This window comes from Catharus ustulatus, chromosome Z (genome assembly GCF_009819885.2).
Source record: "Catharus ustulatus isolate bCatUst1 chromosome Z, bCatUst1.pri.v2, whole genome shotgun sequence".
NCBI classification, from domain to species: Eukaryota; Metazoa; Chordata; class Aves; order Passeriformes; family Turdidae; genus Catharus; species Catharus ustulatus.
The window spans coordinates 63,224,133-63,248,878 of NC_046262.2; the positions used below are offsets into that span (position 1 = coordinate 63,224,133).

The 24,746-nt window shown below is 45.0% G+C and overlaps 2 protein-coding genes and 1 long non-coding RNA gene across 4 annotated transcripts in view; 2 read left to right on the forward strand and 1 right to left on the reverse strand.

Moving 5' to 3' along the window:
• Positions 1-521: 521 nt before the first annotated feature.
• TBC1D2 (TBC1 domain family member 2) lies at positions 522-19,477 on the reverse strand. Of its 2 annotated transcripts, none has more exons than XM_033084807.2 (14): positions 19,324-19,477; positions 16,943-17,430; positions 16,175-16,307; positions 15,120-15,261; positions 13,449-13,585; positions 12,627-12,811; positions 11,176-11,562; positions 10,217-10,327; positions 7,331-7,518; positions 5,906-6,376; positions 4,657-4,777; positions 2,530-2,715; positions 1,779-1,900; positions 522-1,111 (listed from the first exon to the last, which is right to left on the reverse strand). In XM_033084807.2, exons 2-14 carry the CDS (start codon positions 17,348-17,350, stop codon positions 910-912), a joined length of 2,793 nt encoding a protein of 930 aa, XP_032940698.1. In that variant the 5' UTR covers positions 17,351-17,430; positions 19,324-19,477; the 3' UTR covers positions 522-909. The 2 variants fall into 2 exon arrangements, with proteins under 2 accessions (XP_032940698.1, XP_032940697.1); XM_033084806.2 differs by having other exon boundaries at positions 19,107-19,477.
• Positions 8,177-10,825, forward strand: LOC117010382. The gene is made up of 2 exons (XR_004420647.1): positions 8,177-9,062; positions 10,710-10,825. It is a non-coding gene; the product is annotated as an uncharacterized LOC117010382 (long non-coding RNA).
• A 2,486-nt stretch (positions 19,478-21,963) lies between the features above and the next one.
• ELP1 (elongator acetyltransferase complex subunit 1) overlaps positions 21,964-24,746 on the forward strand; it is a 32,147-nt gene continuing 29,364 nt past the window's right edge. The window contains exons 1-2 of the mRNA XM_033084833.2: positions 21,964-22,163; positions 23,200-23,352. Of these exons, the coding sequence (XP_032940724.1) occupies positions 22,014-22,163; positions 23,200-23,352 (303 nt within the window). The 5' untranslated portion in view covers positions 21,964-22,013. The remainder of the gene's footprint in view (positions 22,164-23,199; positions 23,353-24,746) is intronic.

Genomic DNA, 24,746 nt, shown 5'->3' on the forward strand with positions numbered 1-24,746 from the left:
AAACCCAGCACAGGAGGACTCTAATTGCGGGGTGGAGAGATGGCCAGGCTATCAGAAAACTCAGTCATCCCCAGTAAAAGTCCACATAACACTAGGCCCTGCCTGCAGGCAGGCTGTGGTTGGTTTCATGCAGAGATGAGGGCTCCTCTGTGGAGCAAACTCACCAGCACAGAGAGATGTCAGGGCCTCAAAGCTAAACAATGAGGAGAAAAAGCTCTCAACATTTCCCAGCCAAGCAGGAGACATCTTGTGCTTCCATGAACTTTTTACAGGAAGCAAACTGGGGAAGCAACTCTACCCTTCCCACAATCTGTTTCCTTGTTCCAGCCTGAGTCCCATGGGATGATATCCTCCAGCTTTCAGAGCCTCCACAGACCTCACACTCATCTGGAGACAGGGTCTTGATCAGTAACAGAGCACACTCCTGACAGACTAGACACTGAAGGCACCATACCCTCTAAGAGAAGGTTTTTTCCTGACCAATTCAGAAGCTTTAGGTAACAATGAGGGAGTGATCTTGGTTCATTATTTCTAGAGATTTATTGCAGATAAAGATCTCGTTCAAGTCTCCATCAAAATATGTGTAAAAGCCCTGCTTGGTTGGGTCTTTTGCACCATGTCAGTTCCTGTCATGACACCACAAATAATATATCCTCTGCACCCTCAGCTGTAATCCTGAACTGCACAGGACAAGATGGGCTAAATGGGGAGAAGTACAGAAGAGGATAAAACTCCTCTGACACCTTCCAATCCATTATAAAGTCTGACTTAGTCTCCAAATGGTCCCATAACTACAGCTTTGCTTACTGGGGCAGATGAACTACACTTCCCCCTCTGGTCCATTTCTTACAGTTGCTACTGATGACTTTCTACAAGATGGGAGGGAAGTGATGATGAACTCTCTTTTTGTTAGTTCTCTTCTTCCTCTTCACTAGCAACCTCCTTCAGGTCCTGAGGTCCCTGCTCTGCTCTCTCTTTCACATAGGCTGCCTTGATCTGTTCAAGTTCACACAGCTCTGCCTCCAGCTCTTCCCTGTGCATTGACCGACGGTTCCTCAGCAGTTTCATCGGGAAGGGGTTTAAGTCATTGAAGGCAATGTTCATCAGCTTCCTATGATAGAAAGGACAGCCCTGGTCAACTTATTTACTGGTTGGTAACACATGGTAACAGATACACCAAAAGCATTCTGGGATATTAAAGAGTAGGGCCTCAGACTTCAGCTCTCTGAGTTTAGAAGTCACCAAGCAGCAGAGAGTCTTAAAGAAATTATTTCCCACACTAACACAAACACACACCCGAGCAGTACTCCACACATGCTCATACTATCCCACCTTTTAAGGTACCAGTGAGCAGCCATCATTTAGGAGACAACGGATCAGATGCCAAATCTGATGGCCTGTCAGGGAGGAATATTCCTGATGTTGAGCTCTTCTGATCACAGAAATCTTCATCTCAGACACTGGGCCATGGGTTGTGCTGTGTTCCCAAACACCCCAACTACAGCTGAGAGAAACCCAGCAATCAGTAGCTCAAGTACGAGCTGCTAAGGCTGATCCAGACTTTGTAGTTTGGTCTGCTGTAGCATGACTTTGCCCAAGCCAAAAAGATTTTAAGTAATGCCATGGAGGGAAAGTCAAAAAGATGTAACGAACAGATCCAGTCCCCCAATGCATTTGCATCTCTCTTAATAAACTAGTTACAAGTCTTGTTAAGCTGACCTAACAGGCAAGCAAGTACAAATACACAATGGAAGCTTGTCTACAACTCGGAGTCGTACCTGCCATCTGTGATCATCCTCGTAAAAAAGCGTAGGTACTGGTAGATCTCCACACTGTCATGAATTCTTAGGATTTCCTCCTCGTTGTATTTAAAAATTGCAAGAGCATAGCGGAAAATGACCTGGAGAGTTGAAAGGTATTTGAGTGGATTAAGTTTTAAGGAACTGAAGGTCCAGGCCATCCTGGCATAAAAGACAGCGTTGGGCACACAGCACTGCAGTACAGACTATATCGAGGGTTACTCCTGCTCTCAGTAGTCTGTACTAGGGCAGGCCTAAAGGAATACAGAGCTAATGTCAAGAGAATGACCATCTGTTAGCTAATTTGCAATCCCAGAGAATACCGGGCTCTACAAAAGGACCCCACAGGGATTTCACAAGGGCTCTGCAGTTCTCCCTATACACAGGGACAATGCAGGATTCACATTTTCAGATACTGCCCATCTTATACGCCCTTTATCCATAATACTCTCAGCACAAGACACCTTGGCCTATCAGAGAGGTGTTTTGTAACACAACTACCTGCTAAAAAGTACCATGTGCACAGAATCAGGGACTAGGTCTGCCTACTAGCAGCAAGTACACAGAAAACAGGGGCTTGGAGGCATTGCCATCAGGGCATGCCACCAAACAGGCAGGATAGGACAAGCAGTTAAACTTCATGTATTTTTCAGATGTCTATGCCCATCACCCTGTCACTATGCCACAGAGATGGTGCAGATAGGAGGAAGGCCTAGACTGAGAGTTGTACCTTAGTTCCCTCATACAAGAAGGCATCCCACACTCGCAGGAGGATGTCGCTGACGAGACTGTCCACAAAGGCCACCAAAAACCAGTTGAAGGTGATGAGTGAGACATCAATCCGATACTGTCCAAAATGAGCCATGAGGCGAGGCAGCTTCTCAGACAGGAAGTCTTTGAAGACTCTCTGATCTACCTAAAAAGGAAAACAATGAAGTCCTAGTCAAGAGTAGTCCTGCTGTTGGAAGAGAGAAGTGGCGCAACAGGACAATGGCCCTGGCATGTCAGGGTCATCACTGGTGCTGCCTTCTAGTGAACCACACCCTAAGAAGACCAGAGCATCCTTTATCTTTCAACCCTTCAAACTCACTGAGTAGTGTACTTGTATGTGGCATCCAGTGCAAAGCATGGAGCTGAAACAAGGCCAACACACATGCAGAGAAACATACATTCTTTTCAATCAAAGAACCATATTCCTTCCCAATCTCAAAGTCAAGAGGGTAAATCTGACACATCTTCCTGCATTGGTCCTACCAGGATTTTTCCGTAATCCAACTGAATGACAGGCATTAAAACCTGCCCAGGTCTGAATGACTCTACGTGGCCCAACAGACTGAACACCTTGAATACTTCTGACTTTGCAAGCAGAACCTGATCTTCTCACTTAATCTTCTTTGTGGTCTGAGTACTGTCTGTGCTTTGCTTTTGCATGAGCCAAATCACAGAAGTGCAGTCAGTGAGATCCTTGATCCAAGTTTGTAAAGGTTTCACCTCAGCAGAGCTGTGCTTTCTGGAGGGTAAGTGCTAAAGATCAGGATCATGTTTAGGGCTTTCCTGTGCCATATCATATTAATGCCCCAGCTGTGGCACAGGGGTACAAACCATATAGGTAATATGCTTTGTCTTTAAAATTTGCAATTTTAAGTTTTCCAGCCAACTCACTTTATCAAGCCAACCCATAACGCATCACCTTAGATGTTCGTCTTTACATGGGTCTTGGCTAGACTTTCAGATACCAACCACGAGATCAGAAATTCTTTCTAAAGAAGACTTTCAGCTGACAATGTTTTCTCACCAAATGTAGGCGAGCCTCTTCAGTCTGTCATATACTCCCTGTCAATCTCTATTTGTTGAGTATTGAGTGCTGTCTATTAAATCCCACAGCTAACACAAGCTCCTCTGGATAGACATTTTCCTATCTTCAAAGTCATTTGACTGTTTCCCCAGTCCGTGAGCTGGCCTTTCCACCACCACACCACTGTCCCAGTAAATGCTAGTCATCAAATTCAGTGGCATCATCAGCCACTCTCAGCTACTGTCCCTTGAAGCCTCCTCTATTGTAAGCCAACAGATAAAACTAACCCTCTTCTCTCTGAAAGGACCACACAAATAACAGGGACACCAAGGTCACAGCCAGGCTTACAAGACAGGGCACTGATGGGTGTGGGTGGTATGGAATTATAATTCCATTGAACTATATGGGAGTTAGCTTATCTCTTAGCTTGTCTGTCTGGGAGGCCATAGTATATCTGACACAAGACACACTGAAAACCTTGAAAGCCAGTGATTTTTAATTAGGTGGGTAAGTTATTCATGGCACACATCTGACATCAAAAGGCCAGAATCATTTCCGATGTGCAGAGAGCCCCACAGTGAAAACTAACACCATGCTTGACCATGAACAGAGGCAAACATAGTGAATATAAAAATCTCAGCATTTTCATCCTTGTGTACATGGCACTCCAAAGATAGAGCGCAGCTTCAAAAACATCATCTGAAAGGCTGCAAAACGGTGCTTTCTTCATACTCAGTCTACACATACATATTGCCTCTATTAAGATTTGTTTAAAATAACTGTGCAATTAATGGGCTCTTTCCTTCTGACTAACGTGACTTTCATGTTACTACTTTGGAGTGATACCCCATTTCCTAGAGCTGGTGACCAATTTTGCTTCTTCTGTGAGTGTAATAATTTTGTACTCTCAAGTGTCCAATACCTCTGCAATGAAAGGGACTTCAAGGTAGTATCACTGTCCTGTGAAAAATCAAACACACATGAGGTTGACTACTCACTTTTAAATCTTTACTATAAATTGCTATATGAGAGTCCAAGCAGATGTGATGATGCTCAGCTCACCTGTGATGTTATTAGTGTGTCACTGTAGTAGTCTGCTGGCATTAGGTTCTCCACAATATACACTAGACACCAGAAAGCACTTTCCTCATCTTCTAAGACCAGGAGAGCAACAGCTGCCAATCTATGATGGACAAGACATGGTGAGGGAATTCAATACTGCAGGAGGAGTCATCAGCACAGGAACTGAAGAATACGAGACTTCTTTTTGCATGTTTCCAGCTCCATTGGCATCCAAAATATCAAATGTAGCAGGACAACCAGACAGAGGCAAGTGATCTGTTTCTGAAGGAACCACAGGGATGTGATTTTCTTTCCCATGTGGCTCTGTCAGAACATATGGAATTGGTCTGACAAAGACAGGTTTCCCAGCTAAAGGAATGTTCAGTAAATCTGCTGAAGTTAGTAGTGTGCTGATTTGGGCTATTTCAATACAGTAAGAGGTCACATAGCAGTACTCCATATAATGTGATGTAGTTAATCTCTCCATACTTTCTTTTACAGGTCTGACCTCCTTCAGCTCTGACCTACTGCCTTTTAGACAGACTAGAAAAATGATACCTTACACTAAGGACTCTCTGGAGAAAAGCTTCTATCGTCTTTCTGAAGACCATCCAAAGATCATTAGGAATAAATAGCTTACACAGACCTTCTTATGTGAAAAAGTCCAACTAGAAATTCCCTTCTTACAGCTAATGCCTCGTGCCTTTTCTATACAATTCTAAGAAATTCAGGTTCATCTTTCCTATAGCCTTCCTTGGTAAATGAAAGAAGATTTTATATTCTCTGAATCTTCTCTTTTCCAGACAGAACAGCCGTGGTCTCCTCAGTCTCTCTGTGTCATTTGCTGCAACTCCCTTGCATGTTAACGCTTCCCAACATTTCCTCCAACTGTTCTCAGCAAAAAAGGGAATCACCAGGGTGTTCTTCTGCTTTACTACATTATGTTACTACTTAAAAATTCAGCCCCAGCCTTGTGGTGTTATTCTGCGACTGCTTCACTCTTCCTCCTATAGCTGTTCTTTCCTATTCTGTAACTATAGAGATGCCAAACAAGTGCATTTTGCTTCTTTCTGGATCACAGTAACAACACTGGATGAAAATTCACCAAATGTAGAATTTTGCAAGTAAATACTTAGAGCTAGGACAGAACTGTAGAGAGGCAAGAGCCTGAGACTGCTTGAGTCATAGCCTAGGTATCTAAACCTCTTCAGTGCCATCTCAAGAAGAAGCAGCATACCTGGCTCCTCACCTGTTCAATCCTTGGCAGTATCCAATGGCAGGATTGTGCCAGGAGAATGCCAGTAACACCCTCCGGAGCTTGGGGATGAGGTGGGAGGAGGGAGAGGAAAAATGCTTGTTGTTGGTCAGAGTGCGGGGCAGGTCAAGCTCAATCTGCCGGCAGGCAGGGTGCTCGGTGCTCCTGCTCTGCTCCAGCAGTCGCTGGTAGTGGCCTGGCACAGGGCTGCAGTGCCGGCTGACCATCCACCTCCACACCCGCTGCCGATGCTCCACTGGAATGCCACTTCGGATCAGACTCTTCAGCTCTCCAGAGGGGTTCAGCTCTCCAATGCTGTTCCATCTGTCACGGAGGGGCTTCTCCACTATTTCCTGGCTCCACAGTTTGTTGGACTTTATCTCAAGGGCTTGGATTTTGGCCAGGAGCTTCCAGTCCTCAATTTCATAGTCAGGTACAGTCATAAACCCATACTCATCATACTCGCTGGAGGGACACAAGGCAGTGTTTAATTCAAATGACAGTGCTGGTAACCTGTGTTGAGGACACTTACTGCTTGGGGTCATGCCAGCTACAGGCATGAACCTGCCTGCTCCCAGGTTCACCACCCATACCAGAGCACAAATACTTGTGGGCATGCACCCCCCACCCACCCTCACTTTCCAGGCTGCACTGAGATCTAAGGAATGCTTGTTAGGCCTCAACTTCACTTTGTCATGCTGTCACTTAAGTATCAAATCTGGGTTTTGCTGATACCCTTGCTAGTGATTTTTTAAAAGCAATCTCAAACACTCGTTTGTAACAGTACTCCTCCTTCACTTCTCTGACAGCTGCATGTGACAGCCTACCTCAGAGGCTTGACATGCCTGCAGCACTGACATACATACACCAACTCAAGTGTAACTTTGCTCTGAGCTGCAGACCAGCTGCACACCAGACACCTCATCAGCCCCCAAAGAAATACTGAGCTCACCCTGGGTACCTGTGCAGAGACAGTTCTGTAGGAGTGGACTGGAAAGGCTTTGGGGCATCAGATCAAAGAACAGAGATCCACAGTCCCTTCTGTTGTCTCCTTGTACACAATGCAAATCTCTTACTGATCAGAACACACCAAGAGTACAGATACTACAGCTTGTCAAGGGTTTGTGCACCATCTGTCCACAGGGTGGGAAACTTGTAAGATATCATCATATTCTTGACAAAGAGACCAAGCCTGGCCTAGGGGGTCTCATCTAAAAAGCTACTTGGGGAACCTGCGTGACTGACCAAACAGATAAAATGGGAACTGCTACAGAACAGGGGCCCTGACTGTGCAGGAAGGCAGAGATACATATGTAGGCCCCTGCTGTAAAATGTTCTCAGATGTATCTTGCCTGCACACTTCCCTTTGCAGACATGCTTCTACAAAGCTGAGAATATCCCCATGCTCTCAACTCTTACCTTACAGGGTTCAAGTTAAAACCTTCTTCTGCTTCTTCCTTCACATCCCACTGGAGAGCTTCCTGGATGAGGTTCTTCACCAATTCAGCATGCGCGCTGGGCAGGTCAGGAACCGCCTCCTGCAGCTTTCTCAAGACTGTCAGGTATTTGCTCTCCATCTGGCAGTTTCTTGCTTGCAGGCAGGCACACTATGGGGAAACAAAATGGTAAGAGCATGCTCCTCCCTGCATTGCCACTGCTCTCTACTGGCCTGGTCTGCACATAAAGACTTCTGAAGAGCAAAGCCCCAGGAAACACATTTAGTAGTTTCCCACAATCAGTGGAATTGCAGCCATTAATTAATCACCACGGTCTATGAATAAACACAAGCTGCAGTAGCTAGCATGCAACAGAAGTTCCTTATTGAGTGGGAGACCTACTATATCATCACCTACTTTAACTACTGCATTGCATCAGTAGATGGCCACACCCCACCAGCTCAACTAAGGATGCAGTCAAAGAGCCAGCACCACATCTGAGTTCTCTGCAGTCGCTTTCTCTCTCATCCTCAGACAAGTTTTCTACTCCACACTGAGGTGTATCCCGATAAAGCACACCACTCTGGAGACTGAGCTGTAAGTATACCATTTCAGAATACATGGTAGCACCACAGACTAGGTGACCGCATGCCCCTCAGCATCCCCAGTCCCATGGCACTGGTACACACTAAGCCCAACTGAGATCAAACAGCAGGACAGTACCTACTACCACCTTAGTCCTGGGCACAGAAAGCAAAAAAAACCAATAAGGATTATTAGTGCACTCCACAAATGGAGAACTGAGGCCACACAGGTGACAAGACTCACCCAGTGTCTCACAGGAAGCTCAGTGAAGACTCCTGTTCAGTGGCAAGCAGAAGATGAAAACAAAAACAAAACAGAAACCACAGAGAGAATTAGGTTGCTTACAGAGGAGACAGAAGGGAGCATGGTTTCTTTCATGCTACCAATTTAATCAGCATTTTGCCTCACACTGAGCATGTTTGGCTCATGTGATTACTTCCTTTTTGAAGGTTATGGCAGTCTCAGGATGAGAGGGCAGTAAGTTAGGAGGAAGACAGGATTTCAAAAAACTAGAAAGCAAACAGATGTAAGAATGGCCATAGCATTCCAGAAGCAGATTTCTACCCTGTCCTAGAATCCATGACTGTGAAGACATATCTGTGGTGGTTCACTCCTCCATCTAAGGCCTATGATGTCAGAAATGCTTGTTAGGCCTCAGTCTTGAACAGTACCTGGGCTAAACTCTTGTGCTTATCAGAAATATTGTCTGCTCCCAGGAACTGGTGCCATCTAATGAGCTTCTGTTTTTAACAAACACCATTGGAAACTTATTTTTCTTGCAAACTCAAGTGGAAGAACATTTTTGTCATCAAATTTTCAAAAGTTACTAATTGGAGCCAGGATGGCAAATTACTGTGACTAAAGGCAATTCTCTTTTGAACCTATAAACAGTGGTTCTAAGTGAGACCCTTGGCACTCTCCTGGACCACAATGAGCTGTGACTGGCAACCTCCCTTTGACTGGGGCCTCTCAGAGCCAGAGAACTCTCAAATTTGCTGTACTTGAAAGACCACTGCCAAGCAATGATGACAAAGCCTGGCCCACTCCTCAAGGCTCAACCCTTTGCCTGTTGAGAAGATGCAGAGATCTGATATGAGCACTTCACTGAGCTCAAGAGAGAAATTTCACAGGTACCTTGTCCATACTCTAGGTCTGTGTGAATATGCTACAGAAAAAGTACTTGGAATCTTAGATTGTTAAATATTTTAGGTTGGTAAGTAAGTTAGGCCTACAAATGAGTTACTGCTGTGATTGCAGTAAATTCCTTAGAATCTTTTGTAAGTTGTTTCAATTCAGCCATTGTTTAAATGCTGTTAAGTTTAAGGTCTGTTAAAATCTTTAGGCTCAAACCATTGTTCAAGTCCAGAGCCAAGTTCTGCACAGGAGTCCACACTGAACCTTGTGGCTCCATGGAGGTACACATCAAGCCCAAGTTTGATGTGTGCCAAGCTCCCTTATTCCTTTTATGCTAAAGCTTTCCCATCCTTACCCTTTTTCATCCCTAGCTTTTTTAACATAGATTTTTAATTTATTTTAGTTTTAGATTAACTGATTATATGTTTTAGTACTATTTTATCTTTGTGTGCTTTAGCCATCTAGTAAGTAGTAGAGTGAACCTTGGCAATGAGCTTTGCCATGTTTTCATTTCAATATTGAACCTGCTTTGCCTAACCTTTGCCAGTGATTCCTTAAGCAACTTAAGACACTCATTCACAATAAAACCTTAAAACCCAGGGAAGTAAATCCTATGCAAAACCCACAGAAAAAATACCAGCACACACTTGCAGCACTGAAAGTGTTTCAGGACCAGAAAACGGGATTAGGCAAGACTAAGACCAACCAGGTTTTTCACACTTACACAGTTAGAAATAAAAATACAACTTAGGAAAACATAAGAATTCTTATCTAACTGCAGGACTTCAGGCCTGCTGCCAAGTCCAGCAGAGAAACCATGACTAGATGGAGCCAGGACTCAGTCTGTCAGCTCTCAGGAAACTTTTCTGATTGCCTACCCAGTGTTGTTTTTTTGTTTGCTGAAATGCAGAAATCTGGGTTAAGCTTCAACACCTTTAAGACTGATCTTCATGAGTATTTTACTTCTGTTGAAGAATTTAAATTATCATGTCTAATTTGGGAATAACAAAGCAGTAAAGAGGTCACATTAAAAAAAAAACAAACCCACAAGAAATCTTATTTCTGGTGGATCAAAATCTATTCCAGTGCCAACATTGAAAATAAATTACTAACAACAGTTCACATCAAGGAAAAAAGGTCACGGCCTTACCTTCATCAGAAGGGCTTTTTCATTCTCAGCAACACTTGTCCAGAGTCGAGTAACCTGGTGGATCTCTGAATTGAGAAACTGGTTCTGGGTTTTGTATGCATCAATATCATCCTGCCATGAAGGAAAACAGTCACACAAGGAGAGTTCTTGAGGGGCATGAAATCCCTCCCATTTCAGGGATATCAGATTATGTTAAGGACAATAAAATATCTCAAAAATTCCGTGTTCTGAGGAGCAGACAGGACTCCCCAAAACAAATATTGCCTACAAAGGAAATCAAAGCACAATATTGCCATGTATCAACAAGATACTTGAAAATGCTAAATGTATCTATAAACTTAAAAACACAGATAGATCCAGATCTAGATCATATAAATCCAGGGATGTACTTAAATAAGATTAAGAATATATGTGTTTTGTTTGGATTTTGTTTGATTGATTGGTTTAATGTTGTTTGGTTTCTTTTTTATTTTTTTAATGAAACAAATCTCAGCCCCTGGCCGGCAGGAAAAATGAACACTCTCTACAGAAAGGAGCTCTTTTGGCAATTCTCCACCTCACACTAACTTGTAATTTAGGCTGTGCCTATACAACAGCCTGCATCCAAAAGAACCAGGATGTATCAGAAAATGGTTTGCAAGATTGAAACTTGAAGCAACAAATTAAGTGAAGGCAGAAAGTCAGGCTGCAGCTGTGAATCAAAAGAAAGAAAAGAAAGTGGCAGGTACTGAATGATGACAGGAAGTCAAACAAAACAGGCTCTAAGCTGAAGCTGAAACCGACCCAGATGCTTTTCAGTACCCTACTGGCATCAGGTGAGCCCCTTCCAGCCTTCCTCTTGTTTGGAGACAGATGGAGCAATCAGCAGAAATATATTCTGTGCTTACCGCAAAGAACACCCTCCCACTGAACCCGAGAGTATAAAAATGGGCCCAAAAGACCTGTGCCATCTGACACACCTTCAGATGCTCAATCTCCTCCTGCTGCTTATACAATGTCTGTACAGTGATTGTGTTGGCTTCTTGCAGGGGGTCAGAGAGCTCTCGGGCCATCTGCTCTGTCAAGGTCATGATGACTTTCTGTTTGGCATGGTTCTTCTCCATCAGAAGCTGCACATGTTCCTTGAGCTCCTGGATATGGCTGTCTCTCAAAGTCAGTATCTGCTCCAGTTTCTTCTTTTCTTGTTCAAGAGCTTCTAGTCGACTTGTCAGATCTGCAATTTGTCTCACTTTGTGGCGCACCAGCTCCAGCCTGTCCTTGTCTTCTGCTGCAGTGAGATACATGCTAGATACTCGCTTCTCCTGCTGGGCTGCCTCCAGAGCTTTGTGGAGAAGTTTGACCAGTTCCTGGAAAGGGAATGTAAAACCATCACATTACTGTGCTGTCCAGGGCAATGGCAGTATGGACAGCACAGATCCAACAGGGAAATATCTTGAAATTGACTGCTTTCAGAAGGAAAACCATGCAGACATCTGGAAACTATAGCGACACCAAAGTGAGAAGTTCTTCTCTCAGAGCTGGGCCTGAAAGGTCTCTGTGGCAGTTGACAGATGACTTGACAAGGACTGCTACTAGGAAAACTGCTGCCCACACTGTCTGAACTCTGGCTTTCCTACAATCATTCTTGGGAAGCCCAGCAGAGAACATGGAGATCTGGTCAGCAGTGTGGTAAAATGGGAGGGAAATAATGCTGTCTGCAACTACCTGTGCTACCAGAAGGAAAGTGCAGTATCCTTTCTAATCTTCCTTCTGTCAGAGTCCTCCCACTCTATCCTGCGTGAAGGCATGGAACCTTGCCCCACAACATGTTGCTGATTAAGGCTCCGCCATCTCACACTTAAGAAAGCAAATCAAGGATACAACTGACTGCCCAACATGGGACTTGGCTCTCCTGCCTCTTCCGCTGGAAGAGCTACCAGCATCACTAGCAGAGAACCTGGCACTGTTCCATACTTTGAAGAACAGTATCATTCATGAGAGACAGCCCTTGCAGTGACCCATGCCCTGACTTCTACAGTCAAATCACACCTTATAGGTGGGTCATGTTAAAAAGAATGACCTGCTGTTAACACCATGACTCCACCTGGCAGTTGTCACCAGTGTCAGGACTGTACTTAGTGAGCAATAGAGATGCACAAGCAAGACAACAGCAGAGTACACTTGGACTTGTTTCACCTCCCTTTTACACCCAGTTGCACTTAGTAGAAATGGCTGAAGGTCTTCTTTTGTGTTGGGCACACTTAGGCACGTACAAGGTGGTAACACCAGGAGCTTCAAAAGATCTCCAGTTACTGCCTGCTGAGCGCTTCTCAGTGCTCAGTGCTTCTACCACACCAATGTGTAAGGGAGTCCCTGTGACCAGCATCAGGGCCCTGACCCTTAGAAATAGCAGTCTCTTCACCACACTCACCTTCTGTGACTTGACTTCCTCTGTGAGCGTCAGAATCTGTTGCTGAAGGACACTAACTTTGTCCACTGAATTCTTCTCCCTCGACCATTCTTCAGTGCCTGGGAAGCCACTGTTCATCCACCTGGCTTTCCTAATCCAGTTCAGCCTGGGCCCCATCCTCCCATCTTCCAAGGTTCCCTCTTTAACTGAGGGGAGATAGATTTAATTTACACAGAATTAGTTGCTTTGCTACTATGGACTCCCAAGTCTTACTACAGAGACTCACAACAGTTACACAGAGAAGGCTGACATACAGGACATGGAAAATTGACCCACAGGGTTGGAGCCAAACCAGTAGGGATCAGACTCTGATATGCCCACAATAAACAAAGCTGTGATGGTTTATGATACCTGTTAACCCACCTTGCACCCTGCTCATCAATCTGGCCCACAACAAATGGAAGTTACAACTATGGAAAGGTATGCATGCAGTGGAGGTGCCACACTTAGCCTGTGATTGTACAGCAATTACACTTTTACCTCAAAGAAATAAATCTGGCAGGGTTTTTTTGGTTTGTTTGTTTTTTTGTTTTTTTGTTTTTTTTTTTTTTTTTTTGGGGGGGTTTTTTTTTGTGCCTCTGGAGAAGGTTCCAGAGGTAGAAGATAGAGGCTGATGGAGCCTGAAGCAGAGCCAAAAGAGTCAATCTTGTGGCAACAACACAGGAAGAGACTTGAGACAATGAAACAGTTTTCATACCCCTAGAAAACTTGCCACCACCTCCTTTCCTGCTAATCCCTGCTAGAAGGCATCCCACTCAGCTCACACAGCTCAGTAACAATCACCTGAACATCCTGCCTCCACTTCTGCCTCTTGCTCCTCATCCACATTCTCAGGATGCTCTTGGAATTCATCAAAGCTAAAGACATTCCCATTGCTCCCCCAGAGCTGCTTGGAGCCACAAATATTGTAGACAGTGTTTCTGAAACAAGAAGAGATCAAGACAGCCATGATGACTGCAGCCAGCCAGTGCATGTTCAGATTATTCAATGCCTTACCTCCCCTTACTTCCCATCCCGCCTCCCAAAACTTATCTCCTTCATGTGCTGAAAAAATGAACTCTTTATAGAATTGGTGTATTTGAGGAGAGCAAGGTTGTAACTGGTGAAAACCAGGAAAATGCCACAGAATCAGTACAGCACAGCAATGTAAAATCTGATGATCTTTCCTCACGTGCTTGAGCCCTATGCATAAACACATCTGATCAAAGAGAGGGATCAAAGGTAACAATAGACCAACCACATCCTTCCCTCTCCTCTCTCCTTCTCTCTTTCACTTCCTTCCTCCATCCCTATCCTTAGTTCACTGCAGAAATCCCCAGGTGCCAAGAAAAGCCGCCAAGAGAAGCTCAGTTACCTACAACAGAGCCAAAACTGGGACAAATGATCACATTTGAAACAGCCACAGATCCTGTGCTCTGAAATGTTTAATAAATAACTTTGCCAAAGGTTTTTTACAAAGTGAAAACTAAAACGTAGTAAAGAGTTTCAGGAACAAAACTGCGGTCAGACCCAGGAACAGTTTGTTATTTACAACTGCTGCTATCAGATATTGCCAGAAGCTCTAAGACATGACTTCACAGAATCATGGGGAAGTATAAACGTACAAGTAGTTTGTGTAAAATCTGTACCAGAACGTATACATACAGGTCTCTTCCTTCTACTCCTGTGCTGTCCTTCAGTAAAAACAAAGTAAGTCCCTTATTTTGAGATCTATAAAAGACAGTGTTCACTGCTTCCCTAACTGTCAATGAAGCTGCTAACATAAAACTCTGGTCTCATGGGGGATCTTTCTTCATATAAGCATCAGACTGTAGCTGCAGCAGTGGTGACAAAAAAACTACGGGCAACTTCCACACCAACAGTATTTGTCAGATGCCTACCACATCTAGGCAACTAACCCATTTTTAATCATGTGTAAATAAGTCACTAGGAAACACTTACGGAGATACTGATGAGGTTGTTGTGAAACTGTAACTGCCCAAGACTTATAACTTTTAACTTGATGGGGATATCCATTGCAACAGCAGGTTGAAGCAGGCATGAGAATACACTACACTTAAGGTCCTTTGAAACCACTGGAAAGAGCTAATGGGTTTCTGTGTCTACCTACTGAGTACAGCTGAACCTGACGACGTGCTCTTCCAAGACTGCTGTGCAGATGCATCACACTAGGCAAGCAAAGCACTGACTACACTGAAGAGAGCTTAACCAAGTCCTAGGTCTGCTACCAGTATCTTCGCTAAGAAAGCTAGGTTATGTGAAATCAGAACAGGGAAATGTGAAAGACCCACCTGCAGGAAGTTTACTTTGGCCTGGACTAGCCTCCAAAAAGATGTTTCGCAGTCCCTCCCACCTAGGCAAGAGTCCCATTTCACACAATACATGACAGACAAGAAAGGCACACAGTGGCAGACCAGCATGTCAACCACACTGCAGTTCTCTTCTTGCACTTACTGTATCTCTGTCCAAGGGTGCTTAAGGGAGATGTTCTGCAAAGCAGTAGATGTTTGGGGTGCAGGCAAAGATGCTGCCTTTAAACCCACTGCTTCTGTTGGTGTTTTCACAAGAGGCAGAAAGTCCTCATTGTCAACTACATCTACAAATGTAAAAACAAAATAGGACACAAAAGCAAATGAGCAAGACAGAATTCCATTGGACTTTGGGTCTTTCATGTAAACTGACAGCCACAATAGCTTACTACAGGTATACATTACATGTTCAAGTGGTCAGATGGAAAAAGGACAGTAGAGTAGGTTTCCTTAATTTTAGAAGAAGAAATTAGAGATTTGGAAGTTTCAGAAGTTTCCATCTACAAACAGAATGATCTACTCAAGGACAATCAAGTGATTTCAACCATATATATGAGCATGACTAACCTTAAACAATCAAACTTCAACTGCATAAAGATATAAGGAAGGAGAATTTTGCTGATCTCTTCCCACATTCCAAACCACATTTGATAGTTTTAATGTGTGGATAACACTCTGCAAGCACAGCTTGTTACCAAATCCTTGCCTGCTGCAACAAGATGCCAGAACCATTTAGAGCAGACACTTGCTATGGAGGAGTTTATTTATTTCAAACAAAATGTGCATCTAGTCATAACTAAACAGATGGATACCTTGGTTGTGCCCTCCCCTAATCCACTGACCTGTCTACTACGACTTCTAGGAATGGACATCTTCAGCCTATTGCTGAAAAAAACCTTACTTGCTCTAAATTTCAGAAGCCTTACAAGAGTGATATATCAAATGTGCACATTTCACATGTGTGAGGAAAATCAAGATGATCACAACACACCTGAAAATCTCCAAACACATGCTGTGGATTAGGACCCAGCTTACTCACTTTCATACACAAGGCAGAAGTGTCAAACATTGGCCAAGCAGTGACAGCTGGCACCTGTATTTAAAAGCCTGGCCAAAGCTTTTACCCACTTCCAGACGAGGAACATCATTCATCACCAGGGGGCTGAAAGGAAAAGAAAGGCTGACATGTGCAACACCTACTTGTTCTTCCAGCCAGAGGTTCATTCACAAGCTGGGAGCTGCCCACAGGAAATCTGCTCTGAGTGTTGCAAAATTCCCAACGTCTCATTTGCAGCTGCTGCAGCCAGTACATCATCGCCTGTCTGCTGATTGCCTAACAAAATACAAAACAGGAAAGGGAAGGGAATCATCTCATCAACATAAGACACATTCTGAGAAGATGACCACCACTCTCCTGCACAAGTCAGCAAAAAAAGAAGGTCAGCTGTATCAAGCCTCCACTGTATCTGTATCCTCTGGTCCTAACACTGATTTGGGACAGAGGAAATCTTTGGTATGGTCTTAAGGGGTAGAATCTCAGTGGACCACTCATATAATTATAATTATAAATGTGCTTTGGTTAATTATGGTCCAAGACTAAGCAGAAATGTCACAATTGTTTTAGACAGGAAGTATCCCCAGAGCTCTTTAACAATGACTTCCACAGAAATAAAAGTCTAGCAAAAAATTTTCCTGGAACAACCATTTTAGACAGGGGGGGTTCATTTCTGTTCAGTAAATTACATGCAGGACTCCTCAAATACTTTATTTTCACACACAATTTGGCTTTTATTCTTACTCTTTTAAACAGCAGCCATATCACAGGTAAGGAGTCCCAGACTTGCCAAAACAATGCATGTACTTTAGGTCCAAGTGGTAGCAATCCAAGCTAGGAGGACCGAAATAAAACTCAAGCTAGGAGATACCTTAAAACAGATGTGTCTGTCTTGATTAGGAATTTTTCATTACCTTCAAAGTAAAAGCTCTGCTTGGTGTTCTGATCTCAAAAACTCCTTCTCCATTTTCCATTTTGCAGTCAAAACTGGCGCTGGAGAGATCAATAGACCCCAAAGGATTAATGTCCTGGGCAGTTCTGTAGTATAGTAAGCAACATTTGTTTTCATCATAAAAGAACCAGCGAGACTTCCAGGTCTTGATTGGCCCCTTGATGCCCAGCTTATTTAAATAGCCACAGAGTTTTTTTCTGGATGTTTCTGTGCTGGTTTTCAGTGGTACATTTTCCAGTTCACCAGAAGAAGGAAGCATGTCTTTCTCTCTTGCTGAGATTCCATTGCCGCTGTTAGTGTCTGAATCTGACTCCATTAAATTTCCTGGAGCAGCAAGGGTACATGCTCCACTTTCTGGTCCTTTCTTCATCTCTTTAAGGAAATAGATTGAAACAGGAAATTCCCTAGGTAAATAAGCCAATCCCAATTATATCATCACTGTTACAGAACCTGCAGACAACAAAAAAGGAAGGAATAAGCTCAGGTCTGCCATATGACAGAAAAAATACTTCTTAGTTTTCAAACTACCCAGCCAAGGTCTCCAACTCTACTTTTAGTCATTGCTCCCTGCCCTCTTCTGCTCAGATGACCTCTAACACCTGTTTTCTCATTTTTTCATTCCTAAATTTTGCTGGACTAGCAGCCAAGAAACCATACCACAATCTCTTGTGTGAAAAGTAAGTACAGCCTGTGGGCGTACCAAATCAATAGCAATAACCAGAGCGTTCAGTACTTAATGTTAAGGAACAGTTGTAGAAAACTTGGCAAGGTAACAAGCTCTGGGGCAGGCACATAATCAGGTCAAGGGATTGCACTGTGTGTCCTGGTATTTGCACTGAATGTTCAACTAATATTTTAAACCATGGCATCTGGAGAAAAATCCAGCATTATGCAGCATCCTTATGAATAATTTGTGTCAGCTGACTATAGTTGTTAAAATGCCTGCATGTTATGTGTTAGTTCTTCATCCAGTAGTATGAATTCATATGATGGATTACGCACCAGAGAGAGTAATTCTGTCGTCATTGCAAAGAGACTTGGTTGCATTAGTGACCAAAGTAACCACCTGGGTCCCAGAAGTGTAAAAGGAAAAGATAAAACTAGAAGGGGTCTTTGTAAATATCGAGTTCAACTTCTCTCTCAGATGTAAAAGCTGTAGGCAGCTACACAGGCCCACATTCAGGTAAATTTTTCCTTACGCAAGGATTTTGCCATGTTTCCCAGCACTTTTTCAAGTGCTTAACCATATCACATGTGTGACTTTTTGCTCAGAACTGCAGTTACCCACAGCTCCTGTATAAAGAAAGCTAACAACACTCCAGAAAAGCATCTATAAACATCTTATTGCATTTTTTGAAATTTCAGTTCCAGATGTAACATAGCTGAAGCAAATATGTGAGCAAATAAATTGCTGCAGTGTTAAGTTAGTGTGAGTCCAACCGCAGACACAAAACTACTCAACACAACATCCAGCTGTATGACACCATATCAGTGAGATAATACAATGGAGCACATTGAGATGTTTCACAAGCTGATCTTTTTCCTCTGCTCTTAGGAACAACTTGTCCTCATGACTGAAAGAAGGTTTATCTATCCTATTGCTGGATAAGCCCCATCATGTTTATTGCTGCCCCCTCCTGTTCCCACATTAGCTTTACAGACAACTATCAACAATGTTCACTCTTTGTGAAAAACAACTTAAATTCTTTTAGTTCATGGTGGATCATGGTGCTGAACACACTCACACATGCCAGCAATAAGCACTACTTGAGAAGGTGTTGCCTCAACTAAGCTTCTGAAACACACAAAAAAAACTTCATTTCCAAGCTAATTTTGCTTGTCACAAAGGAAGTATCATCAGGAGAAACAAACACTTTCAACTTTTCCAAACAGATGCTGGTGCTTTTATGTCAGTACCAGTATAAGTATGTTCTGTACCTTCTGAAGATTCCATCACTCTTCTACTTCTTGCCAACGTGATGGTCCATGGGTCCGTACCACGAACAGGACCAAGCATGCATTTTAGGTAATTTAATTTAGGTTATTTAGTAAGCATTAGGTTCAAGAACCAAGTTATAAGGAGTCATGTCAGAGCTGCATTCAAAGACTTCTAGATAAGACCTCACCTCCTTAAGGGAAGTAGAGAGGAGCTCCTGGAAGTCACCGTCTCCTGGCATAGAGCTTTTGCTGCAAGCACCACCAAGCAGACACCCACAGCCTCCAACAAATCCAAAAGCAACAGAAAGCAGCGTCTGTCTCAGTTCAGTTTTCTTCGGTTCAGTCACTGCTGGGGAGCTGTCTGAAAAATATATTTAGCCGAAAGCTGCCCTGACACTGACTCACCGATGAAAACGGATCAGGGTGGACCCTGCATGAACCTTTCCGGAGCTGCTGGTGTGATCAGCACAGGGCAGCCCCACCGCCCCTCTCCGTGCCTCCCGCAGCGCCGCGGAAGCGCCTCCCAGCCCAGCTGCACCGCTCGGGCCACCAGCGACGGCGCCCGGAGCCTGGCACGGGGCTGGCCTGAGCCTGGCACCGCTTGTACCAGCGCAGGCCGGGGCGGGGGGGCATCCGAGCCGCCGCTGGCCGGGGATTTTGGGCGGGGGGCGGAGTGGCGGCGCGGAGCCCGCAGCCCCGGCCGGGAATACCTGCGGCGGCCGCCGCCCCGCGCTTCCTGCCGGGCCGGTCTGCGGCGGGGCCGCGGGGCGGGGCCGCCGGGCACGGCGCGGGGGACGGCGGCTGCTGCCGCGGGGTAAATACCAACGCTAACGCAGGGCAGTTCGGACGGGGCTCGGGAAGAAAGTGATTGATCAGGGTGATGTGACCCGCGAAAGGCAAGCAAGCAGAGGGGGACAGCTCGTGGGCTAGGCGGGACCAGTAAGTGCCATCTGCCACGAAGGGACTTCTCTCCAGGCTGAACCACCGAGTGGTGGATGCAAATGTGCTACGGGAGCCATTGGTGACGTGGGACACTGGAGGCTGATAGAATCAAGCTGCGCCAAAGGAAAAAGCCTCTGGAAAAGATAGTGCAAGCAATAGGGGTGTCAGAGCACCCTAACGAAGCAGTGCAGGTCCTGGCGGCACAGGGCGAGAGGCGCACAGCACAGCCAGGTTCACTTGCTCTCTGACAGCTGCCTTTCCTCCTACCAGTGCAGCCAGGCCCTGCTGGCTTTGGCAGGTGCTGTACTGGCCTGGGAAGCACTTCTTATGCCTTTATCCCAAGAATAAGAAGTCTAGATGGCTTTGATTTTCCTCGTGTGCACTGATAGCTGTGTCTTTTCCGCTGGTCTCAAAAAAGCCCTCTCTAGTTTAGCAAGTTTTACTGAGTTTTATCACTGAGTTTTAGCCAAGTTTAGTACCAGAACAGCAAAAGCAAAGCTATCCAGGTGTGTAATGGCCCATCTTTCCACTGGCCTAAATGGCCAAATTGTAGAGCATATTAAGCTGATTACAGCATGCAAAATTTACAAATTGTCATAGACAAAAATTATATTGTCTCAAATATTTTCTTGGTATTTGATCCAGCCATTAGTCTAGATCACATAATCACACAGAATCACAGAATTGTTAGGGTTGGAAGTGATCTCTGGAGATTATTTAGTCCAACCCTCTTTGCCAAGGCAGGATCACCTACAGCAGAATGCATTTTAATGTCTCTGGAGAGGGGAATTCCACAACCTCCTTCGGCAGCCTGTTCCAGTGCTCTGCCAACTTCAACATAAAGAAGCTCTTCCTCATGCTGAGAAGAAAGTTCTTGTGCTTTTGTTTTTGGCCATTGCTCCTCATCCTCTCACTGGGCACACTGAAAAAAATCCTGGCACCATGCTCTTAGCACCTGCCTTTGAAATATTTGTATGTATTGATGAGATCCCCTCTCAATCTTCTCTGGACTAAACAGGCCCAGCTCCCACTGTCTCTCCTCGTAAGAGAGAAGCTCCAAGCCCCAGATCATCTTTGTCATCTCCACTGGACCTTCTCCAATAGCTCCTTGTTTTTCTTAAACATCATCAGTCTGACTGATGGGAGCCCAGCTTCACTAGGAAAAGGGGCGAGTGTGAAGGGTACAAATGTGATTGCATGAAGTCCTTCTTCCCCCTGAAGGCTGAACTACCTTATCCCCCTCAGCCACACCTGGAGGGAGGTGGCAGTGTGACAGAAGCAGTGGCATCAGGGCAGCACTAACCTATGTGAAGGCTGGCCTCTAAGTGCCTTAGGAAGTCTCAGGTCAAGTTCTGCAGCTGGTTAGTGCCCAAAATACTGTAAAAGAATCATCCTGCTCCCACTGTCGTTTTATACACCGGCACTGGCAAGGCTGAATATAGAGTCCTGTGTCCAGTTCTGGGCTGCTCTCTTTAAAAAGGACAGTAGGACAGTGGTGTGCTGGAGCATGTTTGGAGAAGGGAACAAGGATCACGAAAGGACCAGAAAACATGTGTTATGGGAACGTGCTGAGGGAGCCGGGGTTGTTTAATCTCCCGAAGAGGAGGCTCAGGGTGACCCCATTGCCCTAGTGAGGTCACAATTTCTTTCCACGCCAGCAGCGAAAGGACAAGAGGAAATGGCCTTAATCTGAGACACGGGCGATTCAGATTAGATATTAGAAAAAATATCACTCTGAGAGTGGTCAGGCACTGGAATAGGTTTCCCTGGGAGGCGGTGGAGTCCCCCATCCCTTCTGTTTAAGCATCTGGATCTGGAGATGTGATTTAAGAGTTACAGTAGGATTGCTGGGTAGATGGTTGGACTGGGTGACCTTGAAGCACTCCCGCAGACCCAGCGATTCTGTTATTTGTGCAGGCTCACACGGAGCTGACAGGCTGAGCACCAGCACGCTCCATTCGCCGCCCTCGCCGCCCCGACCGCGGCCGCAGGGCCGTGAGGGGAAGGAGCGGCCGCGCTCCGCCCGCCGGAGCGACTCCCGCGCACGGCGCCTGCGCCCGCCCGCCCGCGCTGCGCGACATGGCGGCGCCCTGAGGCAGTGGCGCTGCCCGGCTTCGCTCGCCACCCGGCCTCCATCGCTCGCTCCCTCCGCCATGAGGAACCTGCGGCTGCTGCGGACCGGCGGGTGCCGCTCCGCCGCCGCCACGGGCACCCCGCAGTGCTTCTGCCTCGGCGCCGAGCCCGGCGCGGTCCTCGTGGGCTCCCAGTACGGGCTCGTGGAGCTCCATCCCGCCGGGGACTCGGTGAGAGCCGCGGCTGCGGGGCCGGGTTCTGCTGGTTGCCGGCGTGTTGGGGTCGGCTTTGGTTGCAAAGCTGGAATGAAACATTTACGCCTCGGCCAGTGGGATCTCCCCCTTGGCGGCCGTGTCTGCGGGCTCTTGGATCCTCCCGCTGCTCCCCGCCGCAGGTTGCTGCTGGCTCACGGTGCTGTGGGCACCGCCGCGCTGTGATCTTGCTGGCTGAAGAGGCTTTTTGTGCTTCTAAAATACTAAATCTGCCTTTTTAAGAGCGTGGCTGTGTTAGACACGTGTCATTCGCGTGGCTTAGTTTTAAGCACGACGTGGCGAACAATTGCATCCGGACAGGTTCACAAAACAGAGCCAAGCAGGCAATGAGATAGTGAAGAGTACAGGAGGAAGCTTTTGAAACTTTGCCCAAGTGGGGAAAAAACCCCAACATACCGCTAAAGGAATAAAACGCTATTGAGTCATGAATTCCTGTTAGAGCTGGGTTGCTTTCCTCTCACTGTGCACCTCTGAGGCATCTAATCCTTTGGTATATTCAGTTCTGAAAGTAACTGACAAAAGACCTTTGGTGCTTTTCAAAGATTTAATTTTCAAATATCCAAATGATATTCCTTAGGAATTGTATGTTGTGCTGTGTATAGAAGTCTGCGTGCCCCCTTAAGACTAGTGGGACACTTTAGGCAGCTATCCACGGGCCTCTTAATGTTGATACTGTGGTGAAGTATGGGTGTTGGAAGATGATTAGCAGGGCAAATTAGAAATTGTGCGTTGTTTGCTTCCATATATGGGTTTTCTCATTTTCTTCTATCACTTTTACCATAAGAGGATCTTCATGGTTTCTTATGGATAAGTGAAGATAGTTACTTGCAGGTTGGCTTTTTTCTGGTGCCATTCACACACTCCTTTCTACTGTGTAATGCTTTGTGTAATTCCAGTAGGATAAAATATAGCTGTGGCTTTTACTCTGTCATTTCTTTAAAAATCCCAGTGAGGTGATGTGTAATTAGTAAGCCATTGGCTTTTCTGTATCAAGGTGTCAAGAGAACTTTCCCTGACTGTGGATGGGTTCTTGCCTGAGGATGGAAGTGGCTGCATCGTGGGTGTTGAAGATCTTCCAGAGCAGGAGAGTGTGTGTGTTGCTACAGCAGCTGGAGACATCCTACTGTGCAATCTGAACACAAAACAGGTAACGTGGCAGGAAAGACTCAACAGCACTGAGGAAATTCAGAACAAAGAGCAACACTTATAATTTCTTTAGGCGCCAGTAGTACGCTCATTGCGTACTGAACTGTGGCTAGTCTCCATTATCTGGGCACACAAGCTGGTTTTTGTGGTAGCCTTGAGAATGACTAAAGACAGAATATATGCTCTGTAAAAAAAAAACAGAATTGAAATGATGGCTTGCCTGGGTCCTCTAAGTTTGCTCAGTGGGCTTCCAGCAGCAAAGGATATGCTGAAGAGTCTTACAGAAAGAGAATATTGCTGAGACTAGATGAAAAATGAAGTAATCCTTTCATAATTCAGTGTAGCTACTGTTTTGTTATCAGCTGATACATGTTGACATGACTTCAGATATGGCAGAAATGGAGATACTTGCTTCCTGTTCAGTCCTCAGTGTCAGATTTATATCATCTTCTTCAGCAATACACTTAAACACTACAACAGCACCCTCTGAAATCTGAATCAGCTTCCACAATACCAGTCCCAACAGTGCAGGTTTAAGTGGGCATGAGATGATAGTGGTCTGTCTGGGTTATCTGTAAAATTGTGGTTATTTCCAGCTTGTCTGTTTTGGTTCATGTTTGCACTTGATTTGCAGATACCACTTAAATATGCAGTTAGCTGTATCTGAAAAATGTGTCCTGTATTGCAATTTGCAATATGCCTTAAGGGAATAGAAATTAACAGAGCTTGCGATACAGGAGACTTTTTTTGCAGTGATAGATGTGTCAGCAAACAGATATAATTTCAGATTCTTTATTTTGTGGGGTTTTGGCTTGCTTCTCCAGTTTTTTACTTTAGTTTCCAGTCTTCTTTTGCTGCAACCTGGCACCAAGAAGGAGGCCTGGAAGACTCCTCTGCTTATTCTGAAATCCTCTCTGCAAGAGTGATAGTTATTCTGTTCACTGGTGCCCATTCTCACTTTTCTTACCTGTTAAGATTGTGACACCCAAGCCTAATTCCTTGAATGGCATCATCTTGCTACTTAACACAAGGAGTGATGTATTTATTGTTCTGTTCCACGCCTTTTGCAAATCAGGGTAACCAGGCATAACAGAAGTTCTCTGCCTACTGCTCATGACAGCCTAGTAAAAGTAGCTTAATTTTCCATGAACTTTGACATTGGTGCAGGTATACACAGTTGTCAAATTCAGCATACACGGGCTGGTCAGAGTTTACCTGTGTGTTGGAATTATCTAGGTAAGAGTCATTATGTCTGTGTTTTGTTCCTAAAGAATATTTCCCAATGTAATCACAAACCCTATCAGGCCATATTAGTATTGACATTCTATGTGCTGGCATAAGACTGAGACTTGCAGAATAAAGCTCTTTCTAAAATGGTATGTGGTGGAATGTGCT